This window comes from Leucoraja erinacea, chromosome 1 (genome assembly GCF_028641065.1).
Source record: "Leucoraja erinacea ecotype New England chromosome 1, Leri_hhj_1, whole genome shotgun sequence".
NCBI lineage: Eukaryota > Metazoa > Chordata > Chondrichthyes > Rajiformes > Rajidae > Leucoraja > Leucoraja erinaceus.
Genome location: NC_073377.1, coordinates 115,818,348 through 115,830,759, shown reverse-complemented (window position 1 = coordinate 115,830,759; position 12,412 = coordinate 115,818,348). Strand labels below are relative to the sequence as shown.

The following is a 12,412-nucleotide window of genomic DNA, read 5'->3' as shown; positions in this document are numbered from 1 at the left end:
TTTTCATACAAGCACTTGAATCGGCAAGACTTAGAAGGAAGCAAACCAAGAGCTGGTAATACTTTTAACAGATGAGTATTTAATAGTCTGTGTGGATGACATAGGCCTATTTCTGTGCTGTATGATTATAAACACTAACAGTTATTGCACCTGGGACTCGAACTCTATTAGTCCCTTTCCAGTTTAACTGAGGTAATTATGCTTCATCTTCGTGTTTTTTTCCTTCAGTGGGATCTTGAGTCAGAGTCATGCAGTGTAGAAACAGGCCCTTCAGCCCAACTCGCCCACATGAACAGTAGAGACGTTTAAGATCTCTTCTGAGTATTTTCTAATTTAAAAAATAATTATGGCTGCTTAATTACCCACTGTGACATGCAATATAATCTTGGCTATTTCTTTATCCAAACTTTTCATTTGCAGAAATACTAAAGCCCCAAAGAGATGGAAGGAAAAGTTTTGATTTTACTGCTGCAGTGGCCAATGAAATGGAAAGCAGTGGTGGAAGGAACTGTGCTCATTTTTGTACCAGTGCCATTTATTAACAGTGGTGGAATAAAAGAACATAGCCCAGGAACAGGCCCTTCACCCCACAATGTCCGTGTCGAACATGATGCCAAGTTAAACGAATCTCAACTAATCTCATACATGATCGATATCCTTCCATTCCCTGCAAATCCAGGCGCCCATTTAAAAGCATTTTAAATGCCACTATCATATCTGCCTTCACCACCACAAAACACAGCATGTTCCAAGTACCCATCTGTGTAGAGAAACTTGTCCTGCACATCTCCATTAAACGTTGTCCATCTACCCTTACAGCTTGGCCTTGAAAATTCCACCCTGGGAAAAAGGTTATGACTGTCTACCTCTATGCCTCTCAAATTTTGAGAGGATAAGAAGACAGGAAGAAGGAGATGGGTTTCTTAGCTCAGGGTAGGGTTTGAACTTTCAAACAAAGCACAGGTGTAGCAAATTGCATAATTACATCAAGACAGCTAGATAGTAACAAAATAAAGGTGGTTCACAACAGGAAAAAAACCGGAGGGATATCGATCGCTAGGCTTCCATTGCGTTGGAATTCCATTACCTTTTTTCCCGTTGTCGTGGTCTAAAAACAGCCTCCCCCCGCCCGCGGAGATGATCCGCGTTCGCGAATCGGCCGCTTATTAATTGAGACCGAGGCTTCACTTTACCGCGAGTACCTATGTCCCGCGATCGGAGCACTGTTTCCCGGTAAGTTTTTGCAGGCAGCTCCGAGATTAGCTGTTAAAGACTAATTACTCTACAACAGGCTGGCATTAGTGACAATGTTTAATTGACTGTGTTATGGATACATATAGTTTAGGCCCTCAATTTCATGAATTAATGAATGAATGTATGAGTGAGTGAATGAATGGATGACTGAATGGATGAATGAATGATTGATTGAATGAATGAATGATTGAATGATGAATGAATGAATGAATGCATGAATGAATGAGGTAAGTGAATGAATGAATTTATTCACCTTATAAAAGGGTGCAATTAATTTAATTAAACTCCATACAGATAGATTTTCATAAATTCAGACTTTAGATCTTACCTTTTAGTTAGAGTTGGTTCCTGGCTCTTAATCTTTGTGTTCCAGGACCTCAGCAGGGACTTTGCTTTCAAGACTTCCATCACTTTCAACACTTCCATCAACTTAGCAGCACTTTCTTCAGCCTTTTTAATGCTTTTCCCACTAAATACAATTACCTGCTGCAAGTTTCCACTACATTTATTCCACAGAACAACAAATCGGAATCTCCAGTAAAACAGGCATCTGTGAAGCCCCCTCAGCCATTTTGTGTGCTAGCCTGAAACAAAGCGCGTGATTGGCCAACTGGCAGACAACTCAATGTTAAACGTGCTTTGATTGGACTAAAAAATACCCGAAATTTTTCCGTTTTTTCTCTAATTTAATAAAAATGTGCAAGTCTTCTTCATATCGAGTTTCAGGGGTGATTTATATAATTTATTTTACACAATATGTGAACATTTCATGTAGTTTGGTGACTTGTGTCACAAAATCCTTTTTCTAGACACAATTTTGATGCTTGGCCCACAGCCTAAGCTGGCACCTTGTTATAGCAAGGCTGTAAAGGTGACTGTAATACCGAAGTGGGTAAGAAGATTTTCTCCCCGTAAATTAGAGTTGAAATGCATTGTCAGCATTGTGCTAGGACTGTGTTATGCTGTATCTGATTCTTGAAAAGCTTTTTTTCCCTGGTGTGTAGATGTTGATACTTACATTGGATGAGGAAGAATTAGAGATACAACACTGAAAGGTTTAGATGGATATAGGGCAAACATAGGCAGGTGGGACAAGCGTAGATGGGGCATTGTGGTTGGCATTGGCAAGTTGGGACTACGGGCCTGTTTCTGTGCTGTATGTACACACCTTAGATGACTATAAAATGGGAAATATCAGAACAGCTGTAGTGTATATATCTTCACTGATGAGAAACAGTTAATAGATGTCTGATGTGATAGTGTCTCAGTTTATACAGTGACCAAAGATAAATTGACCCGGCTGAATTCCTTGGTGATGATGCTGGTGTTTTTAATAGGCATCAATTCGCGGAAATCTACAGGGGATTCTTTTACAGCAACAACTGGATGCCAAACTGTTATTCCAGCAATGATGTCAGCTGCAGAATTAAAATAAAAACCACGAAAGTCTATTCAGCATATTGCAAACAAAAGCTATGTTTAGAATGATGCTTGTGCAAAGCTCCAGGTGGATGTCTAGTTGGTACATAGAAGTTTACAAAAGTGAAATAGCCGTGCTCTCAATAGTCCTTTATCCAGTGCTCGTAAGTCAGGAGTTGGAGTGACACAGTTGCACAGCTGGTAGAGCTGCTGCCTCACAATGTCAGAGACACAGGTTCCACCCTAAACTGCGGTGCTGTCTGTGTGGAGTTTTCACGTTCTCCCTGTGACCACGTGCATTTCCTCTGGGTGCTCCAGTTTCTTCCCACATTCCAAAGACGGAGGGTATGTAGGTTATTGGCCTCTGTAAGTCGCCTCTAACATGTAGGGAGCAGATGCAAAAGTGGAATTAAGTAGAACTAGTGTGAATATGTGATCAATGGTTGGCATGGACTTGTAGGGCGATTGGGCCTGTTTCCATGCTGTACCTCTAAATTAAACTAATGGCAAAAAGGGGGTTGAAGGATGTGCTGAGAATCGTCCCTTTGCCATGAATGTATTTGCACTACTAAATTCCTGAGCACGCACTGTGTAAGGAGTTTCACAAAAGATCACAGGAGCTGTAAGAGTTAAACGTGTAGCTAAGCAAAGTCTGATTTTTCAAGGTGCTGTGTTTCTAAGGCCACAGCGACTGTAAGCATAATTAGAATTGCAGGGTTAGGTGTTTTAGAGCAGGGTCTCCATGCTCATTGTACAAAGCCGATTACAACATCTAGACTAGATCCACATGAAAGCATTAAGGTGCTGACCCTTATTAGTGCAATTTCCTCCTCCCCCTAAGAGACTAGGTGGAAGTTTTCTCATTGCAGCAGGACACCACCCAGCACAGCGAGATGTTTATTGACTTTGGCACTTGAAATGAGGAGGTGATTAAAGCAAAGTTGGGCCCAAGTAGTGACAGGAGATCTAACTGCAAAGCAGTTTTTAAGATGTCCAGTTTATCACTGCTTGTAAATGATCTTTTTCTCTCCTCTGCATTTCTTGTGGGTTAATAGAAAAGGTCTATTCATGCTTTATGCAGAGAGGTTACTTTGTATTAATTTAACTGATGTGGACACATGGTTTATGGGGAACAACAGGAGCCGTGCTGGGTTGAGAGGCATATATAGTGTCGACCTTTTTCCAAAGGCAGAAATGTCAAAGACTAGGGGGGCATAGCTTTAAGGTGAGAGGGGCAAGGTTTAAAGGAAATCTGCGGGGCATTTTGTTTTACAGAGTGGTGGGTGCCTGGAACACACCGCCAGGGGTGATGATAGAGGCAGATATGTTTAAGTGATGTTTAGAGACTTTTGGATTGGCACATGAATATACGGAGAATGGAGGGATATGCATCACTTGCAGGCAGAAGAGATTAGTTTAACTTGTCGTCATGTTTGGCCAGGACACTCTGGGCCAAAAGGTCTGCTCCAGTGCTGCACTATGTTATAATAGCTATTTTCATGTTTGTGGAACATTGCCACCATAACTCTTAATTGCCCTTATTGTGTATAGTGAGCACACTATTACAAACTGTGTTCCATGTGACTTAACCTCACTATAGCATACTCTGAGTATCGTTTATCATGCAGCCTGGCAATTACACAATAACTAACTGCTAACGCATTAAATTTGTGAAGAACCTTGGATAGACCACACTGATCAGTACTGGTCTGAATGAAAACTTTATTGTCATTCAGATATACACCTAGACACAGTGCACCTTGAACGAAATTTCGTTGCATTTTACTCTCCAAAATCAGTTAATAGTTAAAAGTTCTAGGTGCGTCCATAAAAATGCCTCATGCGCATGGTTCTGTAAAATAAATATATATAAAAAAGTTTTTAAAAAGTGACGATATTTAAAAAGTTCTAGCCTCGGTTTTTTTGATTGTTCAGTAATCTTATGGCCTGGGGGATGAAGCTGTTGCAGAACCTGGTTGTCCCGCTCTTCATGCTGCGGTACCTCCTCCCAGAGTTAAGCAGTATGAACAGTCCAAATTGTGGGTGTGTGGGGGCTCTGATAATGCCCTTAGCTCTAATCAGACAGCGCTTGTACCCCATGTCCATGATGGAAGGAAGAGAAGTCCCAATGATTTTTTCCGCTGTCCTCACCACTCTCTGAAGGCACTTCCAGTCCGCAGCTGTACAGCTGCCGCACCACGTAGAGATGCAGCTGGTCATGACCGACTCAATTGTGCTTCTGTAGAAAGTGGCGAGGATGGGAGGGTGGAGGTGTAAACTTCTCAACCTGCGGAGGAAGTACAACCGCTGCTGTGCCCGTTTTGCCAGAGATGTAATGTTTGTGGACCAGGTTAAGGTGTCCGTTATATGCACCCCCAGGAACTTGATGCTTTTCACCTGCTCCACTGCTGAGTTGTTGATGCAAAGTGGAGTGTGACTGGGCTGAATTTTCCTTCTGAAATCGACGACAATCTCCTTGGTTTTGTTCACATTTAGGAGAAGGTTGTTCCTGCTGCACCAACTCACCAGCTGTTCCACCTCCTCTCTATATGCCTGGTCGTCGTTATTGCGGATGAGGCCCACTACTGTTGTGTCATCCGCGTATTTGATGATATGGTTAGTAGTGGACCTGGCGACACAGTCATGTGTCATCAATGTAAAGAGCAGCGGACTCAGGACACAGCCCTGAGGGGAGCCGGTAATCAGTGTGATGACCGAGGAGGTGTCCACATTATGGTCAGATAAAGAGACACAGGAAACGTAGCAGAGAAAGGTAGGAACTGGAAAGATGTACATGACAGGTCTAAGCAGTCAGGGACATATAAGGTGGGGTGGGGGTAATGACTGTAAAAGTGTTCAGTGTAGTTATTGTAGGAAAAATTGCTTTACTGGTTCAGGGATGCAGAAATAAAAAAATATACATATAAGAAAGTTGTTAAATCATCAAGGAAATGTATCCAAAGCTGCTACATCCAGCGTGGCACTTTCTACCACCGTAGCATCAGGAATGAAAAGATAAATGCATCAAGTTATTATTTTAATTTAACTTGGCATCATATTCAGCACAGACATTGTGGGCCGAACGGCCTGTTACTGGGCTGTATTGTTCTGTGTTCTAGAGGTTGGGAAATGGAGGGATGAAAAGGCTTGTGTGAAGTATGAACATTAGTACAGACCAGTTGAGCCAAATGTCTACTTTTGAGCGCTGCAGATTCAATGTAACACAATGCATTAGTTCACACTATAAACAAGTACAACATAATTAATCCATCCAAGTCTCGTACAAATACAAGTGTAATATATTTGTGTGTGTGTGTGTGTGTATGTGTACACTATATATAAAATATATTTTGTCAGCAACAGTTGTCAGCAACTGTAGAGCTATGGAGCATAAACTAGGCTAAACTACGTAGATGTCCTTGATAGTTGGTGGTGCTGTGCCCAGTTGCGTGTGGAAGTAATTTAAACGTAGTGTGGTGCATTAAATACCACTCTTAAACATTGACTTCACAAGCACCATAATTAAAGATCAGAGAGAGACTACAAATATGGGTGGGTGGCAAGTTAAAGACCTGCAAAGGCCACCAATGCTGACATTTCTACCACTGCTGGTGGTGTACATTTACAAATTCAACAGAAACCATCTCATATTTTCCAACTAATGTCTCGTACATTTGTGAGACGCATAACCAGTGGGAGGTAGCAGTGTTGTTACCTGTGTAGTATTTAATAATTTATGTACATTGAACATAGACTTCTCGTGTACTTTATTTATTTTAACTATGGAATGTCAATATATGGTAAAACTCCATGGTGAGATAACTTCAATATTTTTTGCCGGCTGAATGAAATTTGTTTGTATTGAGTGAAAATTTGAGCCCCAGTTACTCATTGTTTATCCCGTAAAGAGAAGTGAATGGCACTTGCAGATCAGTGTGAGGTATGCCCACAATCAGTCATCCCCCCCACCCACCCCGTTTTAATGCTCCTAATCTCCGTGCATTCACTGTACCGCATGTTGGGAAATGGTTCGGAATGTTGTATAATCCGCCAGCAAGTAATAGATATGTTTGATATAAAGTCTGAGTCGGATTTGATATTATTTTGTTTAGATTTCTATGCAATTCAGTTAATTAGCTCTTAATATTGTAAAATGAAGCGCTTGTTTATATTGTGATCTCCTAAGGCCTTTTACAGGTAGTTAAGTATAGTATAGGAAATGTGGGAGCCAATTTGCATGCAGCACAATATCACTAACAGCATTTAAATAATCTGGATTGTGATGTCGGTATTGGTTGGGCACCAGCGAGAACCAGTCTGCTCCGCTTTAAATAATTTGTTTGTTTTATCTTAACCTGGAGCTTTGGATTCAAGTACCATATCATGTGTGTATATATTTATATTATAGTACTAGACTAAGTGGGACCCGTTGGGTCCCAGCATCACACAGGAGGGCTGGTCATCCAACGCAATATTCCACCTCTCCACCAATTCTAATATTGGTGGCCAGTTGGGGGGGGCTTTCTGGAGCGCTAGTATGGGTGTTGTGGGCTGAAGGGACTGGTTTCCAGAGGGCTAGTATGCAAATTGTGCGCCAAATGGATTCTTGGGCTGGCGTCTCAGTCAATCAAGCCTGTTGTGCTGGCAACTCACTCACTCACGGCTGGTGGGCTGGTAGTTGACTCACGGCTAATCCTTGAAATTCTATTTCAAGCAGGGTATAAGGCCACCAAATTCAAGTGCAGTTTCATACCATTTGAAGTAGGGTGCAAAGCCACTAAAGACAGCGAGTCGTGACCTCTCCCTCCTGCAGAGACTGAGCCACACCCACATTTCTGGGTTTTATAACCCCCCCCCCCACCAGAAAAGGTGTGGCTTTCATGGAGTGATTGACAGGAGAGAGATTCTCAACATTTAAAAAAAAACTAATAACACTTTTATTTTTCATTGATGGGAAGAATTCTCTGCACCTGCTCAGCGGAGGGGGACCGAGTAAGATTGCCAATAATCACAGCCGTAAGTGGTAGCGTTTTATGTAAATCAATATACAGTGCAAACAGGAAGTGCATTTACAGTAGTCATGCCTTTCAACTTCAAACCAAAGCACCCAAGGCACCATTTGCAGTAAGTAGTGCATTTCAACATCATGCCACCATTTGCAGTAAGTGGTGCCTTTCAACTTCAAGCCAATGCACCCAAGCCACCATTTGCAGTAAGTAGTGCCTTTCAACTTCAAACCACACCCAAGCCACCATTTGCAGTAAGTAGTGCCTTTCAACTTCAAGTCAAAGCTCCCAAGCCATCATTTGCAGTAAGTAGTGCCTTTCAACTTCATGCCACCATTTGCAGTAAGTGGTGTCTTTCAACTTCAAGCCACCATTTGCAGTAAGTACTGCCTTTCAACTCCATGCCACCATTTGCAGTAAGTAATGCCTTTCAACTTCAAGCCATTGCACCCAAGCCACCATTTGCAGTAAGTAGTGCCTTTCAACTTCATGCCAGCATTTGCAGTAAGTGGTGTCTTTCAACATCAAGCCACACCCAAGCCGCCATTTGCAGTAAGTAGTGCCTTTCAACTTCAAGTCAAAGCTCCCAAGCCACCATTTGCAGTAGTAGTGCCTTTCCACTTCAAGCCAAAGCAACCAAGCCACTATTTGCAGTAAGTAGTGCCTTTCAACTTCATGCCACCATTTGCAGTAATGGTGTCTTTCAACCTCATGCCACCATTTGCAGTAAGTAGTGCCTTTCAACTTCAAGCCAAAGCTCCCAAGCCACCATTTGCAGTAAGTGGTGCCTTTCAACTTCATGCCACCATTTGCAGTAAATAGTGCCTTTCAATTTCAAGACACATCCAAGCCAAGACAACCAGGGGAGGGGGAGGGGAGGGGCTTTCTGGAGCGCTAGTATGAACCATTTTATAACCAATAGACATTTTTTTTTGCAAGCTTTAGAACCAATAGAGACATTTTTTTGCAAGCCTTAGAACCAATAGAGACATTCTTTTTGCAAGCTTTAGAACCAATAGACATTCTTTTGCAAGCTTTAGAACCAATAGAGACGTTTTTTTGCAAGCTTTAGAACCAATAGACATTTTTTGCAAGCTTTAGAACCAATAGACACTTTTTTTGCAAGCTTTAGAACCAATATACACATTTTGCAAGCTTTAGAACCAATAGACATGTTTTGCCAGCTTTAGAACCAATAGAGACACTTTTTGCAAGCTTTAGAACCAATAGACATTTTTGCACGCTTTAGAACCAATAGATTAGAGACACTTTTTGCAAGCTTTAGAACCAATAGACATTTTTTGCAAGCTTTAGAACCAATAGAGACACTTTTTGCAAGCTTTAGAACCAATAGAGACATTTTTTGCAAGCTTTAGAACCAATAGACACTTTTTTTTGCAAGCTTTAGAACTAATAGACATTTTTTGCAAGCTTTAGAACCAATAGACACTTTTTTGCAAGCTTTAGAACCAAGAGACATTTTTTGCAAGCTTTAGAACCAATAGAGACACTTTTTTTGCAAGCTTTAGAACCAATAGACATTTTTTGCAAGCTTTAGAACCAATAGACACTTTTTGCAAGCTTTAGAACCAATAGAGACACTTTTTGCAATCTTTAGAACCAATAGAGACACTTTTTGCAAGCTTTAGAACCAATAGACATTTTTTGCAAGCTTTAGAACCAATAGAGACACTTTTTTGCAAGCTTTAGAACCAATAGACACATTCTGCAAGCATTTTAGAACCACTAAGGGCACTTACATTTGAGTAGACATGTGTTCAGTGTTATTCCCAGCTCAGAGAAACGTGACCCTCTGCCTTCCTCCATGTTGAAGAGACTGTGTGGCACACCACTTCCTGGATTTATAATCCCTCCCCCCTGCCGCCAGCGGGGGCAGCAGAGAGAATGGGTAATTTTGTAAAAACATTAATATCTCTGTCATTTTTAATCGACGGGAAAAATCCTTGGCACACATGCGGCGGAGGGGGACTCTGAGCAAGGTGGCCAAAAATGACGGCCGTAGGTGGCGCCGTTCTCTCGGAAATCGCAGCACAGATGGCCAAAACCGATCAAGAACAGACATTTAGTAATATAGATAGATAGATATGGATATGGACACACTGATCTGTTTTGTAGTAAACGCCAACTATGTTCTGTGTGCTGAAGCAAAGCAAGAATTTCATTGTCCTATCAGGGACACATGACAATAAACTCACTTGAACTTGAACTTGAATGCATTCGATGGTGCAACACCACCTTGGTACACTGTTGCAATGTTAAAGCTATTAAAACTGCCACAATGCCATGAGTTGCCTATCTCATCAGTCCAGTCAGAATTAAATGGTGTTGACTGTGGGGGGAAGACAATCCATTCTCAATTTGTTAGAAATTTAAGTTTTATTTTAGACCAATATTTGTGTCCTCAGCTTGTGAAAGAACTCAGTGTCTCTGTGTTTCTCTTTCCGGCTAATTGGGTATTTCTCTTGTTGGCTAAATGCTTCTCTGTTGACTAATTGGCTATTAATACAATTAAGTTTGTATTATTAGTAAGAGTTGAGTTTTATGAAATCCAAAAGCATAAAATAAGATATATTGCTGCAAACACTTAATTTTCAAACTGTGAAGTTGAATGTTATTATTTGATAAAAAGATATGACCCGCATAAATGCAGAAAATGTTCCTCTGCATGTAAAGTCAACAGGTTACATCGAGCGGAGCGGCTGAGGTCAGCTACAGATCAGCCCTATTAAATGGTGGTGCAAGCTTGAGGAACTAAGACGTCTTTTACTGCTATAATATCCTGTGCACTTGTGACCACTATAAAAACAGATAATAAGCAACTGCAAAGTACTGCTATATCATACGTTTATGATTTGTAACACCAGCATGGCAGATACAATGTGCTGGAGTTATTCAGCAGCTTGTTTTGTTTTCATCCATTGGTACTCTCCTTGACTATTTGGTTCCAGATTCACTCGTGGCCACATCAATGGCAGCATAAACATTCCATACAGTTCTGCCTTCAGCCCGGATGGTGAGCTGATACAGTGTGCATCGACCAGCTTGCTGCAGAGTTTCAAGGGACGCGTCATTGTCATTGTAGGAAATGTGGTCAAGAACACAGCCAATGTAAGTCACTACTTCTTTGTTCAAAAATATACTGATATGTTTCCAGTAATGGGAGAGTCTGGAACCAGTGGGCACAGCCTCAGAATAAAAGGACGTACCTTGAGAATCATCCACACATTTATCTCCTCCGCCTAGATTACTGCAACTCTGGCATCAGCCAATCTTCCCTGTCATGCCTGCAACTGTTCCAAAACGCCGCAGCGAGACTCCTGACGAGCAGCCGAAAAAGGGACCACATCACCCCGATTCTGGCATCCCCACTGGCTCCCTGTGCGTTTCCGAATAAATTTCAAGATCCTACTTTATGTCTACAAAGCCCTTAACGGGCTTGCCCCCACCTACATCAAAAGTCTGATTACCCACCACACCACCTCCAGGTCCCTCAGATCGACCGACTTGGGGTTACCGAACATCCCACGGTCAAGACATAACCTCTGGTGCGACCACGCCTTTGGGGTTGCAGCTCCTAGACTGTGCTAGACAGCATCCCTCTTCCCATCAGAACTGACCCTCCATCGACTCCTTTAAGTTGAGACTCAAAACTCATCTTTACTCTCAAGCCTTTCTTGACGTCCTTGAGTGAGGGCTATATGTATGTATTTATGTATGTACTTAATCTATGAACCGATGTTGTGTAACGTTAGTACCTCCACCAATTGTAAAGCACTTTGGCCAACTAGAGTTGTTTTTTAAATGTGCTATAGAAATAAAAGTGAGTTTGACTTGACTAGAATGGAGATGAGGAGCAATTTTGTTAGCTAGAGGATGATTAATCTTTGGAAATCTGTGGCCGTGGAGGCCAAGACATTGGGTATTTTTAGTGTAGAATGATAGGATCTTGATTAGTAAGGGCATCAAAGGTTACGTGGAGAAGGCAGGAGAATGGGGTTGAGAGGAAAAATAGATCAGCCATGATTGAATGGCGAAGTAGACTCGATGGGCCAAATGGTCTAATTCTGCTCCTATGTCTTATGGTCAATGTTGCTTAAATATTGCTTTCACTACGCTATTGAGTTCTTTCTGGAGGGCAAATATACAAAACTACATAGCCTAGTGAAAAGGAAGCAAGCATAAAGTTGGCTCACTGCAGATGCTGAAACTAAGATCTTTAAACACGCTTAAATCCTTAGGATGATGACATGAATCTTTGGTTTCGGATGATCAATGTAGACCCATTTATTAGCCTGCACACCATGTGATCATGATAGACACAAAAAGCTGAACTCAGCTGGTCAGGCAGCATCTCTAGAGAAAAGGAACAGGTGATGTTTCAGGTCGAGACCCTTCTTCAGACTGAGAGTAAGGGAAAGGGAAACTAAAGATATAGAAGGATCATGACCTTGGCATTTAGAACAACCTGTTACCAATTAACATTTGGAGATTGGAAAAGGCTACATTCCCACTGAATGCACCTACATTTTTGAAAGGAATTTGCAAAAATAATGTATTCTCCTTTTAAATAGTGCAGGGCCGTGGTAAGGTAGATGTAATTAATTCAATGCATTTCCCAGAGTCAGACACAAAGTGCTGGAGTAACTCAGTGAGGCAGGCTTTTTCTCTGGAGAAAAAGGAGTTGGAACCCTTCGTCAGAATGAAAAGAGGGG

At 41.6% G+C, this 12,412-nt stretch overlaps 1 protein-coding gene across 1 annotated transcript in view; it reads left to right on the top strand.

Moving 5' to 3' along the window:
• tbck (TBC1 domain containing kinase) overlaps positions 1 to 12,412 on the top strand; it is a 275,407-nt gene that overhangs the window by 241,263 nt on the left and 21,732 nt on the right. Inside the window, exon 25 of the mRNA XM_055641803.1 lies at positions 10,649 to 10,808. Within this exon, the coding sequence (XP_055497778.1) occupies positions 10,649 to 10,808 (160 nt within the window). The remainder of the gene's footprint in view (positions 1 to 10,648; positions 10,809 to 12,412) is intronic.